The following is an 18478-nucleotide window of genomic DNA, read 5'->3' on the forward strand; positions in this document are numbered from 1 at the left end:
AATGACCAAACTGCAGACTGTTTGAAAGTGCTGAAAACAAAAAAGATCACTCAAACTCGTGTGTCTTTTACCCACATCCCCATTTTTTATTTATTTTTTTGGTGCTAGACAAACATAAGCAGCAGCCAGCCGTCGTCAGTGAGATGGACTTTTTCTCATCTAAACATTCATCACAAAGCTTCTTTTACATCTGAAGAATGAGGTTTCTTTTGCACTGATTGAAACTAAAGTGACATTAACAGCTGAGATAAAACTGACTGTTATAAAGACCGGCAGGCTGCGTGCTCTCCGACAGAAACTCAGACATGTAGAAAAGGAAACTCAGAAGAAAACACAAAAGAACTGAAGAGAAATTGCAGTTGCAAGAAAACTAAATCAATTAAATTGTACATTGAAAATAGTCAAATTTTAAACAAAAAAATTACGGAAAGAAGACGAAGAGCCGTGGACTTATTCGCTTTTTTAAAGGGGACCTATCATGCAAAATGCACTTTTTGATGTCTTTTATACATAAAGATGTGTCCCTGGTGTGTCGGGGAACTCACGCAGCGTCAGAAAATAAAACCCTCTCTCTTTTCCTCCGTACCCAAATCTCTAAAAACGGGGGAACAACGGAGCTGATTCAGATTTGCGTCCGATATGACGTAATATCTGAAATGTGGACCCACGGCCCTATCAGAAACGTTGCTATCAGAAACAATGCCCGACTGTTTTGGACGTAATATGTTCTGTGTTTACATTAGCATCGCTAACACTCAGAGCTAACCTGTACTGGAGAGCATGTGTGTGAAGAAGCAGGAAATAAAAAGGAACTCACCTTGTGGTATAACCGGCAAGAGAGAAAGCCTTTGAGCTCCATACTGTTTCAGAAACAATCCTTGATAATCCATGATATGGCGTGTCATCACCGCAGTATTTAGTTTTAGTATTTAGACCGTAGCTGCGGGTAGAATCTCCCGCATAAGCTCCGCCCCTCTTTATTATAATTTTTTTTAAAGCTTTATACCCCAAATCAGCACTTTAGAAACAGGAAGTGAAATAGAGGGATATGAGGCATGGCTAGAATGGGTGATCTGTTTGGTATTTTGAGCAAAACACTTCATAGACATGTTTTTTATATATTTTTATATATCTGAGACCTATGCTATTGCCTAAAAATAGCATGATAGGTGACCTTTAAAATCTAATATTTTGTGTTTTTATTTTGTCTCTTAGGTGTTATGCTTTTAAACTTTAATTGTATTTATCCTATTTTAACTTGTATTATCAAATCGCACAATGATTGTTTCTGCTTTCTTTCGTAAAGCACCTTGAGATTTTGCTGTATTTTAAAGCGTGCTATATCAATTCAATGTATTGTTAAGCTTGTGGCTGCAATGCAACTTAATTAAGTTTAAGTGGAAAGGTAAACATAAAACATAATCCTCTTCTCTGCATCAGGACGAACAATTACGACTTGAATCTTGATCGGGGGCAAAGCAAAAGTCAGGAGGTCAACGGCCGATCAATCAGTCGATCTAAGAGGGAGAAACTAGAATTAATAACAGTACGGTTTTATTACGATATCCGAAATCTAGTACAATATCTAGTCTCATATCATGATAAAATAGCGATATATTACCGCCTTTGTGTTTACGGTCTTACCTAGTTCCAGTCCACAGAGACCAAGATGACGTTCTCATCTTCTTTATTTTGAGAATTTGAAGATCTCCTTTTCCTTTTGCGTTTACTGCTGCATTGCTAAAGATAAAGACAGACACACAGTTTGTAAGGTTGTTGTTCAGTGTAAAGGTAAAGGGGTTGGAAGAAATATATATATATATATATTACTTTAAGTAGAAGTAGTAGTACTAAATTGTAAAAATACTTAGTCACAATCAAAAGTCCAAAAGTATTGCATACACATTTTTTTCGAGCTCATTTAATTACGTTATATAATGCTGCTGGATATCTTCTTAACCTACAATAATATATATCATTTATTGGTTTGATTATATTTTGGATAAGCTAATAATCTGAGTCTGTGAAGTAACTAAAGCTATCAGATAAATGTAGGAGAGTAGAAAATACAATATGAGCTTTAAAAATGTAGTTTATCACGTTCTTTTTTTTAAATCCCAAATGTTAAAGGTGTCCTATCATGCTATTTTTAGGCATATATTATGGGTCTCAGATATATACAAATATATAAAAACATGTCTATGATGTGTTTTGCTCAAAATACAAACAGATCATGCATTTTAGAAATCCCTCATATCCCTCTATTTCAGCTGTTAGAGAAACGCTGATTCTGAGTCAGAGGAGGCGGAGCTAATGCCTGATCAGAATTCAACCGGAGATAAAGTTAAATTCTGCTGTGATGAAACGCCATCCTGTTCTAAACCACATCAAGGATTATTTCTGAAACAGTATGGAGCTCAAATTATTTTTCTCTTGCGGGTTTATCACAAGGTGAGTTCCTTTTTTTTTATTTCCTGCTTTTTCAACACATGTGCTCTCCAGTACAGGTTAGCTCTGAGTGTTAGCGATGCTAATATAAACAAATACCATATTACGTCAAAAACACGTCAGGCATTGTTTCTGAAATTACGTAATATCGGCAGCAAATCTGTATCCGCTCGCTGTACCCCCGTTTTTAAAAGATGTGGGTACGGAGGAAAAGAGAGAGGGTTTTATTTTCTGACGCTGCATGAGTTCCCCGACACACCGGGGACATATATTTATGTATAAAAGACATCAAAAAGTGCGTTTTGCATGATAGGTGCCCTTTAAAGAATTGGGATAAAATTGAAATGTTCAAGTGAAGTATTCAAAACTGCACTTAACTACAATACTTGAGTAAATGTACTTCATTACATTACACGTCAGCAAAGTATTCCACTCATAGTTCTACATTTATCACTCCGGTTACACAGGAGCTGCTAATAGGGCAAACCTGCACTAAATGCTAATAAATATGTAAGCTAAAACAATTGACATCCAAATTAGACAAAGAGTAATAAAAACTAATGGCTATTGCTATTATAATAATAATAATAATAATAATAATAATAATAATAATAATAATAATAAAGCTTTATTTATATAGCACTTTTCTTACAACTCATGCAGCTCAAAGTGCTTTACAAAATGGCGACACATCACAAGTTAGAAACAAACAAGAAATTCCCCCAGATTATTTGTTAAGAACAAACAGACAATATAAAGGTAGGTTAATAATAAAGACTAAAAGAACATTTAAAGTGGGGGGTTGCTAATAAAAAGCTAATCTAAAAAGATGTGTCTTTAGCTGGTGTAGCTAAGCTAATGTGTCTGTTTGTGTTTTTTTTTTTTACCGGCATGCACTTTTTGTCGCTCGTCAGACACAGCTTCATCCTGAAGCCCAGGTCCAGGCCGCTGTTGCTTCCTTTGAACTGAAACATCTGGAAGGCTATAATAGTTCCTCCGTTTTCGTTAAACACCGTCTTCACCGTATTGTCCTCCGGGTTCCCGCAGCTGCAAGAAAACACAGAAGCTTGACCTCCTGAAAAACTACAAATAGAGTCGTGCAGTTTGTTTTTGTAGGCTGACAAGGACTTGGATTTTGTCCCCGTAAGGACTGATAACCCTGAAGATAGCATCAAGCTTGGTTCCTTCGATAAAAAGCCATTGGATTATTGCATTGGATTCGTGAATATTGCAGAAAATAAAAACCAATACATTTTCATTATACTTACACGTCAAAGATATTGAAGTGACTGTTATTTTTGTATATTGATTGTTGTGTTTTATTTAGGTCTTAATGTGTGCATATGTAAATGTGTCTGTTGATTGTGTGTATATATATATAGGATATACATATTTGCGTACATATCTTTATATATATTTGTTGTTATAGTCGTGTAAGGTTTCAGCGTTCAAATCCTTTTAGTTTAATGTCTTGTGTTCCTAGTCTTGTCACCTTCCGTTTTATTTTGGTAAATGACTCGACTCTCTCGTTTCAGTTGTCTTCACTTCCTGCCCCTGTGTGTCACCTGTCAGCCTGATTGTTGTTCCTGCCCCTGATTGTTTCCACCTGTGCCCCATTACCTAATGTGTCTGTGTGTATATATAGCCCTTGTCTCCCTTTGTCTTGTGCCAGTTCGTCTTGTCTCCACGTCGAGTCCATGTCTGTAATCATAGTGAGTCTTTTGAGCAACCTAGTAGAACCTAGTGATCTTTTGTTTATTATCGAAGTTTTCCTATTCTATTAAAGGTGGGGTAGGTCATTTTGGAGAAACCAGCTCGAGTGCGCTAGAATTTGAAAATACACAGCCGGAAAAAATCTGCCACTTCCTTACAGAGCCCCTCCTCCAACACACACGAACGCGCACATGACCAATGAGGGCACGAGATAAGTCTGTGCACAGATGGAAGGCTGACAGGCAGGTAGGCCATCCAGTTATTTTAGCCAGGCCGGCTAAAATGATTGGTCGTGCTTTTTACAGTACTACGGCTTCCACAGATGACATTTTTTTATGGATTTTTTGTCAAAGCACTTAAGATATTCATTGCTATCGGGATGTTAAGAGCATTCCATGGATTATAACAAAAAGTGTATCTCGAGCCGGTTTCTCAAAATTACCTACCCTACCTTTAAGTGATTTTGTTTGTAGCCTTAAGTTTGCAACTTTAGTCTTATATATAAATAAAATATATTTTTGAGTTAAAACTGAATCGTGCATCTGAGTTCCTGTGAGCCCATCGTGTCAATTCGGGATTGTGGGAAACGGTATTTCGATCTCTCTGTCTGTACACACAAACTGAAAGATTGACAATAAAGTTGACTTTGACTTTAGCAGTAACCTTGTTAAGCTAAAGCTACATTCATTTAAAAAAAAGACCACCACTCACCCGTCTATGATAAGGTCATATCTCTGAGTTATGCCTCCGGTGTTATCGGTCGCAAAGGCTTCCTCCACGACGAGGGTGAGGATGTTTCCGTCCAGCCCTACGGCGTCCATGCTCATGTAGATGGTCTGATCCATCTGGACCCCGCCAGAGAAGTCAAACTCTTCAGTGCACGTGATGTCCGTACACATGGTCATAGACAGGGTGTAGTTCCAGGATCCAGACTGAATCTGCTGCAGTGCTGAGCTGCAGATCACACACACAGTCAAGTTTTAACAGAGATGGCAAAAGTACACACATCCTTTACTCAAGTAGAAGTACAGATACTCGTGTTTAAAAATACTCTGGTAAAAGTAGAAGTACTGACTAAACTTCTTTACTCAAGTCAAAGTAAAGAGGGCTTTGAAATGTACTTAAGTAAAAAGTACCCATAACTAGCAGCTGTTTTAAAGAGTACCTGACCTCCCTTTATATTAATAGAACAATAATGTCATTGTTAGCTAATGAATGTTTCCATGCTGAACAACGGCAACATGACAACGTTTTCATTGGTCCCTCTTCTTTAGAGAAGACCAGAGGCCTGTACTACGAAGCTGGTTCAACCTAACCTGGATATGTTTGAGTTAGCCGGTTGGCCCAATCCAAAACATACGCGCTCTCGTTAAGCTGTACTACGACGCTGGTTATCAAGTGGATCGCTCAAGCCAGCCGTGTCCTATCTAGTTAGGTGCGCGTTCACATGAAAGGGGTGGTATTTGGAGCATTTGACCAATCACAAACATGGACAAGCGTACTGACAGCGCAGCGTCATACTTCCTGAATGAAAAGTGAACTTTAATATTAGTCAAATATGAAGAAGTTAAACTTTAAACATCCATGACTTAAACACTTTATCCAGGATAAAAGCCACATAGCTGCACCTGCAAGGTGAATACAGCTGGTAAAAGAAAAAGTGTTTGAATGCGTACATTAACAGGTTTATGATATCACTTCCCCGTCCAAGACACGAGTGGATCTGACTTTAATTACATTTCACTCGAGTGTTTCGTCAACTTAATGTGTTGCTTAAAATAATACTTCTGCATACAGTATGTGACACTGTGAGTGTTGCACGGCCAGATACGGCTCAAGAAGCTGACTCAAATAAGGAAATATATGATACATTATGATGTGATATGATATGAATGATAATGGGACACATCGACGTCTGCACTCACAGTGCCGCGGACTGTACTTAATGTTACTCTGATCCGGTTACTTATGTTGTGGCAGATATTTAAGTAAGCTTTCTTAACGCTAATGTTATAATAGTCAGATTGCTCTGAAGATGGGAGGGGATATTCTATTAATTTTCACGTTCACACAGTCAGTTGATTTTTGCCGGCCGTCTTTCCTGCAACGGCAGTTTTTCTGTATTTCCTCTATCCTGTAATATGACTTGATCGCTTTAAACTCTGCACACGGAGCTCTGATTGGTCAGCAGGCGGTGCTTTCACTGAGTTGATCTCTTAGCCTGCAACCTAACCTCCTCCCGAGGAGGTTAGCCACTCAGCATAAGTTACCATGGAGATCTAGCCCGCTAAAAAGAGAACCAGCGTCGTAGGACCGGAAAGCCCGAGTTTTCCCTGAAGTTAGCCGGCTAAGCGGAAATCCGGCTTCGTAGTATAGGCCCCAGGAAATGATGGATACACGAATCGTGTTCAAATCAATAGGCACGCAATGACTTTAAATAATAATGATCACGCCACCAAACACACATTCAAACTAAAGTAACCAGCCTGTTTGGAAAATGTACGAAGTAGAAAGTACAGGTATTTGTGTTAAAAATGTAAGAAGTAAAAGTAAAAAGTCATCAGAAAAATAAGTAGTGGAGTAAAGTACTGATACCAGAAAAATGTACTTAAGTACAGTAACAAAGTATTTGTACTCCACTACTTCCCACCTCTGTGTTTTAATATATCACATTGACTTACAGCGATTTCACTTGACTTTTTTTTAACCATAACCACTCATTTTGACTTATCCTAACCCTACATTAAACCAGTATCTATCTATCTATCTATCTATCTATCTATCTATCTATCTATCTATCTATCTATCTATCTATCTATCCATCTATCTACCTATCTAAAGGACTGCGAGTCCCCACAATGCGACTGTGTAAACAAATATATGTCCCCACAATGTCAGTAATACATACCTATACACACACAGTCGTGTATCTAAGAGGACATTACATTGACGTATATTTATTTAACTTGTCTTTCTGTAGACTTCACCCTAAAATGAACGTTACAAGGACTTGCATTTTTTCCCGATAAGGACTGTGAGTCCCTGTGACTGTGTTACCAAATATACCTCCCCACAACACCAGTAATACATGCACACACACACACACCCACACACACACACACACACACACACACACACACACACACACACACACACACACACAAGCTTGTTGCAGGTTTTGTCTAATTCTTTCCTTGTGAATTTTGTGATGAGTATACCCTTACCCTCCTTTCAATTTGAAGCTCAAGGACTTGCGTGTCGGCTGGTTGAAGTAGCAGGAGAAGTTCATATTAATCAAGTCACTGCGAGAAATCCTACTGGACGGGACATTGTCATCTATCTTGATGACGTTTTTGTAGGTGATCTTTTGGTCTGTGGTCTGCAGAGAGAGAGAGGTATTCAGTCAGTGGTATTTGCTGCATGCTGTCAGAAGAGCAGGAAACTTTAATCTTGAAGGCTTTAGGCTTAATAAAGCTGCTTTAAATAAAGTTGTCATCGGACTGCAATTATTTTTGACTGTATGGATATAGCATTACATCAAACACCAAACAGCGTTGGACTCAGTACTCAGAACATTTGTCTTAAAGAGGCCCTATTATGTTTGTTTGGGTGTCCCTCTCCTGTAGTGTGTAAATGGTCTGCAAAGTCTAAAATCCCTGTGTTCCCTCCAGAGGGAGTTTCTCTCCTACACACTCCCTGCCTGAAACGCCTCCATTGGACTCCTTTGTTTACATCCCTATGTAACACTCACACTCCTATTGGCTAGCGCTCCAACACATTGTACGTGAAAGGCTAAGGGGCGGGTCATTTGTAAGCAGTTGACCAATCACAACAGAGCCGGCCAGCTAACCAATCAGAGCAGACTGGGCTCTGTTTTCAGACAGAGGGTGAAAAGAGGTGCTGCAGCACAGGCAGTATGAGAAAAATAAAGAGCTTTTTGAACAATAAAGCATGGAGACATGTCCCAGTAGAGACACTACATACTGATATACACCTGAACATCAGCAGGAGAGGACTCTTTAAAGTAGAGACACTACATACTGATATACACCTGAACATCAGCAGGAGAGGACTCTTTAAAGTAGAGACACTACATACTGATATACACCTGAACATCAGCAGGAGAGGACTCTTTAAAGTAGAGACACTACAGTACATACTGATATACACCTGAACATCAGCAGGAGAGGACTCTTTAAAGTAGAGACACTATGATATACACCTGAACATCAGCAGGAGAGGACTCTTTAAAGTAGAGACACTACATACTGATATACACCTGAACATCAGCAGGAGAGGACTCTTTAAAGTAGAGACACTACATACTGATGTACACCTGAACATCAGCAGGAGAGGACTCTTTAAAGTAGAGACAGTACATACTGATATACACCTGAACATCAGCAGGAGAGGACTCTTTAAGTGAAATGTTGAATGTAGGATGTATTGATTATGTGTTAATAATGCGATTCTAAATCTACAAGTATCTAAAAAAAAAAAACTTGAAATCTGACTTTCTTGCAAGCAGACTTTCAAACTGCCTGAAGGGAGATTCATTGTCAGATTTTCTATTTTTGGAGAGTTGCAAAACTTGCCTGCCAAATTCAAAGACATGAGACTCGAGACTCTGAAAAGCACTTTGTTTACACTTTGTTGGAAACTGTGTAGGACACTTTGTTGGACACTTTGTATGGGACACTTTGTTGGACACTTTGTTGGACACCTTTAGGAAAAGAGAGACACTCACCAGGATCTCCGTCCCACAGGGGGTGCTGCTGTTAAAGCTGAAGGTCACCATGTGGGTCGTATCGTCCATCTGACCCTTGCAGGTGTTGTCGTTCAGGTGTAAAACCCGGTAGTCCACACCTCTTGCCCTCAAGAGACAACCAGCCAGGGTGAGTGAGGCAGAGTTCGGGCTGCACACTGTCGGGTTTTCTGAAAAAAAACAGCGAAGACACAGGATTATGAAAAAACATAAACAAGCAAGATATCTCAGGGAATATTATCTGCTGATTCACAAAAAACGTAAGCGTTCTGTCTCAGATTAGTCCTGTTTCCAAAGGTTTTTTATATCGGAATAAGGGATTAATATCGTTTTATAGCCACAAAAATAACATGTATGGTTCCATATACTAGGTTCTTCGGCAGGTAAAACTGATCCATTGACTGAATAAGGTGTGATTTATTTCAAATTTATAGCATCTGTGGGTTTTTTTGTGTACATTTTGTGATTGTTTTTCATTTTATTAACTATTACATTAGGTTACATTGTGTGTAAATGTGTTCTTTTGGCCATGAATTAAAAAAAAGAAGAGTCAAACTTGTGGTAATAAGTCAGAATTAAAGGTAGGGTAGGTACGTTTGAGAAACCGGCTCGAGATACACTTTTTGTTATATTCCATGGAATGCTCTTAACATCCCGATAGCAATGAATATCTTAAGTGCTTTGACAAAAAATCCATAAAAAAATATCATCTGTGGAAGCCGTAGTACTGTAAAAAGCACGACCAATCATTTGAGCCGGCCCTGCTAAAATAACTGGATGGCCTACCTGCCTGTCAGCCTTCCATCTGTGCACAAACTTATCTCGTGCCCTCATTGGTCATGTGCACGTTCGTGTGTGTTGGAGGAGGGGCTCTGTAAGGAAGTGGCAGATTTTCTCCGGTTGTGTATTTTCAAATTCTAGCGATCTCGAGCCGGTTTCTCAAACTTACCTACCCTACCTTTAAGTTGGCTTAAAATTACAAAAAGTTATGTGTTGTTCTTCATGCTTCATAAACAGTCAAAACGGGAGGACAAAAGATGCACAGCGGATAGTAAGACAACACAAAGGTTAAGTCAAATAAAACGTTTACTTTAAAATTAAGTATTTATACAATGACCTTTTGCTTCTTTTCCCTAAGGAGAAGATCTGAGTCCTTCTCATTAGTAGTTTTTTGCCCAAAGAAAGTTGGAATACATGAATTGTGAGGTCTGTGATGTTGAAAAAGTCTTACCCAAAACACCTTCCCATTTGTTATCGTTGGCAAAACTCGCCCGACAGAGACAGCTGGGGTCACCGCTGATGTCCATACCGACAAATTCATGAGCGCTGCAGAGCAAACCCTGACTCTCCTCATCAGCAGCTGCAGAGAGACAGTTTACTCACAATAAACACGAAACAACATCAAGTTTCTTTGCCTTAACTTGTACTAAATACTGATATACACCTGAACATCAGCAGGAGAGGACTCTTTAAAGTAGAGACACTACATACTGATATACACCTGAACATCAGCAGGAGAGGACTCTTTAAAGTAGAGACACTACATACTGATATACACCTTAACATCAGCAGGAGAGGACTCTTTAAAGTAGAGACACTACATACTGATATACACCTGAACATCAGCAGGAAAGGACTCTTTAAAGTAGAGACACTACATACTGATATACACCTGAACATCAGCAAGAGAGGACTTTTTAAAGTAGAGACACTACATACTGATATACACCTGAACATCAGCAGGAGAGGACTCTTTAAAGTAGATACACTACATACTGATATACACCTTAACATCAGCAGGAGAGGACTCTTTAAAGTAGAGACACTACATACTGATATACACCTGAACATCAGCAGGAAAGGACTCTTTAAAGTAGAGACACTACATACTGATATACACCTGAACATCAGCAAGAGAGGACTCTTTAAAGTAGAGACACTACATACTGATATACACCTGAACATCAGCAGGAGAGGACTCTTTAAAGTAGATACACTACATACTGATATACACCTGAACATCAGCAGGAGAGGACTCTTTAAAGTAGAGACACTACATACTGATATACACCTGAACATCAGCAGGAGAGGACTCTTTAAAGTAGAGACACTACATACTGATATACACCTGAACATCAGCAGGAGAGGACTCTTTAAAGTAGAGACACTACATACTGATATACACCTGAGCATCAGCAGGAGAGGACTCTTTAAAGTAGAGACACTACATACTGATATACACCTGAACATCAGCAGGAGAGGACTCTTTAAAGTAGAGACACTACATACTGATATACACCTGAACATCAGCAGGAGAGGACTCTTTAAAGTAGAGACACTACATACTGATATACACCTGAACATCAGCAGGAGAGGACTCTTTAAAGTAGAGACACTGACATACTGATAAGAACAGTTGAATTACATCCTGCTTAGAAAGTGAATAAAGTTTACTGGGAGGTATTAAACAGATAAAACTGGTCATGATGTTCTTACAGCATCTGGTTTCTGTCCTCCAGTCCGTTACGGTGTGATTGTTTTGCACACTGCACGCTTCAGCGTACGCCTGAAGGAACTGGCAGTTGAGTCCATCGAGCGCCGGGTATTTGCACAACATGTCGATACAGGCGGTGATATAAGGCGCCGGGTCGATGAGACTGTGACAGGAAGTGAACGGCGCCTTTTTCAGGAGATTACACCTGTTGTTGTAGGAGAAAAAGGAAAGGGTGGGTGGGAAAGTGACAACATTGTAGTTTGTTTATAGCATTAGTTTAGCTATTTTCTCCTCTTATTTACGCTTCAACTTTTCTAAAAGTGGTGATAATATGTGGAGATGATCCTGTTGAAAACGGAGCATCATTAATACCGCACCACAGATCTTATATTTTCTGCAATATTCCAAAATCCACAGGAAATCCCATTGGTTTTGTCATGGGTCCCCACCGTTCCCTACAATGCTAACTTCTGTGCTGAGATTAAGTTTCAAGTTTCAAGGCTTTATTGTCATGTGCACATTAGCTACAGTGTATATATGGTAATGAAAAGCTGAAGTCACAGGCTCCTCCAACATATCTATATATACAGTAGGACATAGTACACATAAAACAGATAAAACAGTGCAAGAGAATGTTTGGAGATGTGCAAGTAAATACAAATAAAATACATAAAAACATATACATGCGATTTTAGGGAATGTAATAGGCGTAGTATGAGATAGATAATTAAGGCAGGTCTAGAAAATATGTGTGCATCATTGTGTTCTGCTCACCTATCAGTCATTATGATGCAGTTGATGTGGCTGTCAGCGGGTTCACTGACCAGGGTCTCACAGCTAGGGGGCGACAAACAAACATCAGAACACCAAAGAGATGGTAGTTGTTCACTCAAATATCACTCGTCACCGTCTTGAGCTTCAATCTCAGGATCCATGTATTTATTATCCTCTCAAGAATGGAAGCACTCATCACATACAGAGCATCAACTAGTTCCTGAACAGTGTCCTTCACATGCTGATATCCAAGAGAGGGAGTTACACAGTCACAAGATGGAGGAATACAAAGCAGTAGGCCTATTCAATGTTTAGTTCAGATTAGCTCCACATCAGAAATGATCATGCTTGTCACATGTCTATCTCCATAGAGGCTGAATCATCATGTTAATCACATAGCTATCATATGCCTAAAACAGTCCTGATGCTCTTCTAGGTAATCATACATCCTGTCATGCACACAGCTACAGTTGGGATACCTTTGTTATCATGTGTATTCTGATATTGGAAGAGTACATTCAGTATTTTCCCAACAGTAGTGATGGTACAGTACGTTGAGAAGAAGCAATCAGTGGATTTTCAGGTTTGGTCTCTCACCTGCTTGGGCTGAACTCGGAGACCTTCAGGAGACTCAGAGTGCTGTCTGCCTCCAAGCATAATCCCCGAGAGGGAGACGTTCCTGCGTCCAGAAAATAAAAGGTCTGTTAGCACTTCCACACATGCACTCCTGTCACCAGAGGTGGGAAGTAGTGGAGTACAAATACTTCGTTACTGTACTTAAGTACATTTTTCTGGTATCAGTACTTTACTCCACTACTTATTTCTGACGACTTTTTACTTTGACTTCTTACATTTTGAACACAAATACCTGTACTTTCTACTTCTTACATTTTGAACACAAATACCTGTACTTTCTACTTCTTACATTTTCCAAACAGGCTGGTTACTTTAGTTTGAATGTGTGTTTGGTGGCGTGATCATTATTATTTAGAGTCATTGCGTGCCTATTGATTTGAACACGATCCGTGTATCCATCATTTCCTGGTCTTCTTTTCCGTTGTTCAGCATGGAAACATTCATTAGCTAACAATGACATTATTGTTCTATTAATATAAAGGGAGGTCAGTTACTCTTTAAAACAGCTGGTAGTTATGGGTACTTTTTACTTCAGTACATTTCAAAGCCCATACTTCTTTACTTTTACTTGAATAAAGAAGTTTAGTCAGTACTTCTACTTTACCAGAGTATTTTTAAACATGAGTATCTGTACTTCTACTTGAGTAAAGGATGTGTGTACTTTTACCATCTCTGCCTGTCACTATAATCCTGGTTTGAATCAGGAGGACATATATATTTGTCACTCATAATCAAACACTTTTTTCTGCACCTGTCAGGAGGATCTGTGCGGTGGTGCCGTCGAACACGATGGTGGTGACGTTGTTGCCGATTGGCACTTCGGCGGTGACTCCGTCCACGTCCTTTGAGAGCTTCACGCCCTGCACAGTCTTCTGGGTGGAGCTCAGAGTCAGCGTAGTGCCGTCCTGCTGCAGAATCAGAGATTACAAACACTGTTGAACATTTTGTAAAGTTGAATTTGATCCTGTGTTTATGAAACGTCTCAGAATCAAAACAAGGAATCCCGTCAAAACTTTAGAAAGGGCGAGAAACACTTTTCGAGACCTCTTTTACGTCTTTTTAAGTGTCTTTGAGAATCTCTTTGTGGTAGTTTTAATTTTGTTGTCGTTCTTTGCCTCTCTCTTTAGTTTTTTGAATATCTTTATGGTTGTGTGGCACCTCTTTGTATTCGAATAAAGCCTGCATTTTTGTATCTCTTTGTGTTCGAATTGCATCTTTTTTGTTTGTTCTGTAGTTCCTTTGTTGTTATTTTTGTTGTTTTCTTGTGTTTTTTCTGGTCGTTCTACGTCTAGTAAATCGTTGTAGACGTTGTTGGCCGGTATGTGTTTGTTTTACGTGTCTTTGTAGATGTTTAGGTCTCTGTAGACTTTTTTTTGTCTTTGTTTTTGGTGGATTCGATTGTATGCCGATGACACCCAGTTGTCCCTGTCTTATATCATGATACCTCTTTAAATCTAGACACCCTTTTGTATAGGATGTTTTTAATTGCATGGCCTCAGATCTACTTCATATAGTAAACAAGTCTCTTCACTCAGGTGTATTTCCACAGGCCCTGAAAACTGCAGTCATTAAACCGCTCTTAAAAAAGAATAATCTAGATGCTTCAGTAATGAACAATTACAGGCCCATATCAAACCTGCCATTTCTAGGTAAAATCATTGAAAAAGTTGTTTTTCAACAGTTGAGTAATTTCTTGCATTTAAATAACTGTTTCGATGTGTTCCAGTCAGGCTTTCGACCAAACCACAGCACTGAGACTGCTCTTGTAAAGGTCTTCAATGACATCCACTTAAACACAGACAGTGGCAGAACTTCAGTGTTAGTATTATTAGATCTCAGTGCTGCGTTTGACACTGTTGACCACAACATATTACTAGACCGACTAGAAAACTGGGTGGGACTTTCGGCAACAGTTCTAAATTGGTTTGAATCCTACTTAAAGGACAGAAACAACTTTGTTTCTATAGGTAAATACACATCTGAGTTGACAAATATGACATGTGGGGTTCCTCAAGGCTCCATCTTGGGGCCTCTTCTCTTTAACCTGTTGAGCCCTGAGCCTGTTTTTCAGGCCTCAGGCTTGAAAATGACATTCCCAGAACAATTGACTATATCTTCACTTCTAAAAGGGTTAAATTAATAATCTTTTTCTCAAAGCAATGATACACCTGTGAGTTGGATGTAGAAAAGTCAGAATCAATAGCCGCGTTCACACCGGAGTACTTTTCACCGTACTTTAGTTCCGTTAGTACCCCTTATGTCGTGTTCACACCAAAAAGAGCACTTAATCTCGGGAACTTTTACCCCCATTTTTAGTGCCTGCTGAGAGATGGTACTTTCCTGGGGGAAAAAAGTGCCCCAGTTCTGATTGGCTGGGCGAATTGCAAACCACGCCCCGTACAATTCTGAAATGTTTTGTAGAGCCGCCATTTTATTATCCTCGCATTAGCATTATTAGCATTAGCATTCGCCCAGCGCACAAACGCAGAGAGACTAACTTATGGCAACACAAAATAAAACATGGGAGCGGTGGAGATGAGGAGGTGTCGGCGTTCTGGCGATTTACTCGGAAGGCTTCAGTAGAAGCTGCTGGGAGTCCCAGCAGCTTCTACTGAAGCCAGTCCCCAACTCCGGGGACTTCTGGCCGGGGACTTTGGGTGGCAGTATACGCCGTGAAGTTGTTTGCGGCCTGCCAGTAAACCCAAAGCAGAAGAAGACGAAGTGACGTCAGCGGCTCATTTGCGTAATCTTCCCTCAGGGAATTTATTCCGGTGTGAACGCGATCTGTACTAAGTGCCCTGGGGTAATAAGTGCCAGGGCACTAAGTGCCGGCACTAAATACGGCAAAGTACTTGGTGTGAACGCGCCTAATATAGAATTTGTTTTATTTTAAAGTAAATTCAGATTGTACATAGTAAAAAAATGTAAATTATAGTGTCCGTCCAAAAATAAACCATTACTTATAGTGAAAACCACCCTTGAATGATGGGATCGGAGACTAAAAGCTTTAGGAATCCAAACTACAACATATAATAAGTACCCTGTATCAAGATTGATGCAAAACAAGTGACATTTGACCTTTTTAGAGAGATTTAGAAAATAAACCCACTTCTGGGGTCATTTGGGTGCATTTTCCATATCTCTGGCCCCCTTCGGTCGATTTTGATGATTGACACCTCTTTTAAACCGTTAGAGCCAATAGCATCGAGGGGAAGTTCCTAAAAATCCATCTAAACATTACCCATTGGTGAATGAGTGATGCGTAGCCAGAATGCCCCAAACCGGAAGCTATCATACACTCGCGTAGCAGCTAATATGAAATCTCCGTTATTGACATAAATATGAAGATGGATTATCAGCAATCATTTCAAAGTGACACAGACACATTGGATTAACCTTCAGCAGCGGTGTCATCGTTTTAATGCCATTGAACACAACTTTTGATCAGAAACAGCAAAAGGTAAGACAACGTCCTGTTTTTGCTACCTAAAGCTACGTTGTGTGATGTCTGGTTTTGCTTCCCATGCCGCGAGTTCTGGTCGCTCAGTGATGATACTTATATTTCTGGAATCTGTGGAATCACAGCTTTAATCTGTTTTAATTTAATTTAATTTGTGCAGATCCGATAAGTAATAAGGGTATTTTACCGTGAGTTCTGTGCTAAGTGCGTTAGCATTTTTTCGCTCAGGGATAATTCAGAGCCTTTGTTATTTTGTGTTTCGTTTAGGTGAAAATGGTTAATATTGTCTGATAGCTGAGTTTCTTCCCGTTAAGTGGATATGACACATTCATGGTTTATTAAATGTTAAGAAGCCCTGAGACGCTGTTTCTTGCAAGATGTTGCACTGGTTTTAACATCTACATGCTACCACTGGCTCAGATAATGAAAAACAACAAATTAAGCAACCATAGCTATGCGGATGACACCCACATTTACGTAACCATTTCACCAGGAGACTATGCTCCAATTCAAACACTGAGTAAGTGCATTGAAAAAATCAATGACTGGATGTGTCAGAACTTTCTCCAATTAAACAAAGATAAAACTGAGGTAATGATTTTTGGAGCCAAGGCAGAACGTATAAATGATAACTCTTTATATCTAAACGTCCTTCAAAACGTTGGTTACATGATTCCATTATTCTCCAAACAGGGAACAGTCAGTCACACATTCTTGAAAATGTTTCAAACATTGGTGTCACTTTTTGGAGGTAACTTACTTGTACTATCCCGCCTTGTCCGAGGTTAAAGTCAACGCCGTTGTAACGCAGAATCACTTGGTCTAAGAAACTGACGTCTTCACGGCGGCGCTCCTTAAAGATGGCCATCACCTCGAGGCCAGATCTGGATAACAAAGTGTACGCACAGCGATCCCGGACAAAGGCAATATCGCCGTTGAAATCGATGACAGACGGGCCGGACACAGTGCAGAGTCTCGGGGTCCCATCTGCAGACACAGAAAAAAGCAGGAAGAGCTTCAAATGTTGGGCAGGATAAAAAAAAGTGCTAATCTTATGCCCAAAAGTAATAATATGTTAAGGACATTTATGGTATGAAGATTTATGGTATGAAGATTTTGAAATGTATATTTTAAAATGTCATAAACAGATTATGATTAAGCTCCAAATATAATAAATATTTGCAGAAATGTCATGAAATTAAGAGATTATAGGCAAAAAGTTTATAGTAATAATATTTACATGAAAAGGTTTTTCTAGTAATTCAAGATAAAAGTGCTTATTATATAAAACATTTTCTGTGCTCAGAGTTTAGACGTTGTGGGTGGAGTTAGATGAGGTCAGGTGTGTTTACCTGTCAGCTGACTGAGAGCAGCCAGGAAGAGCAGGAAGCGGAACATGTTGGAGGAAGTCAGCTGACGGAGAGCTGGAGGAGGCACAGGCCGACATGTGAGCGTCAGGCTAACATCATGCTAACATCATGCTAACTTCGTACCAAAATCATGTTAAAGTCACGCTAAAGTCATGCTAACATCATGCTATCATCATGTTAAAGTAATGCTAAAGTCGTGCTATCATCATGCTAACTTCGTACCAACATCATGCTAAAGTCTTGCTCATGGAAAACTAATGCTAATGTCTTGCCAACATTAAGCTAACATGAAGCTAAAGTCACACTAACATCATGCGTGAAAATGTCATGTTGAAGTCATGATAACAACATGTTAAAGTCATGCTAAAGTCTTCCTTGTTCAAAAGTAATGCTAATGTTTTGCTAACATTAAGCTAACATCAAGCTAAAGTCACTAACATCATGCATACAAATGTCCTGCTAAAGTTATGATAACAACATGCTAATGTCGATTTAACCTTGTGCTTAAGTCATGCTAAAGTAATGTGATTATCATGCTAATGTCCTGCTTACAGTAAGCTAACATCAAGCTAATGTCCTGCTTACAGTAAGCTAACATCAAGCTAAAGTCACACTAACATCTTACATGCAAATGTCATGCTGAAGCCATGCGCACATCATGCTTAAGTTATGCTAACATCATTTTAAAGTCATACTAGAGTCATGCTCAAGATAACGTCCCATTCAGTACATTTACATGAACCCCGTAAACAGGTTAATCAGAGAAAAAATGTGATACAAAAAACGTCATCTGTCTTTCAATATTAAAACCCTCTTCC

At 39.3% G+C, this 18478-nt stretch overlaps 1 protein-coding gene across 1 annotated transcript; it reads right to left on the bottom strand.

The window, feature by feature from the left end:
* Positions 1-1205: 1205 nt before the first annotated feature.
* Positions 1206-17688, bottom strand: LOC117483860. Its single transcript, XM_034132190.1, has 13 exons — positions 17643-17688; positions 17051-17277; positions 13582-13738; positions 12792-12873; positions 12195-12257; positions 11423-11625; positions 10158-10286; positions 8909-9096; positions 7386-7540; positions 4873-5115; positions 3336-3495; positions 1645-1740; positions 1206-1517 (listed from the first exon to the last, which is right to left on the bottom strand). The coding sequence occupies exons 1-12, from the start codon at positions 17686-17688 to the stop codon at positions 1645-1647; spliced, it is 1749 nt and encodes a 582-aa protein (XP_033988081.1). The 3' UTR covers positions 1206-1517.
* Between the last annotated feature and the right edge of the window lie 790 nt (positions 17689-18478).

Source organism: Trematomus bernacchii, unplaced genomic scaffold (assembly GCF_902827165.1).
Source record: "Trematomus bernacchii unplaced genomic scaffold, fTreBer1.1, whole genome shotgun sequence".
Taxonomy (NCBI): Eukaryota; Metazoa; Chordata; class Actinopteri; order Perciformes; family Nototheniidae; genus Trematomus; species Trematomus bernacchii.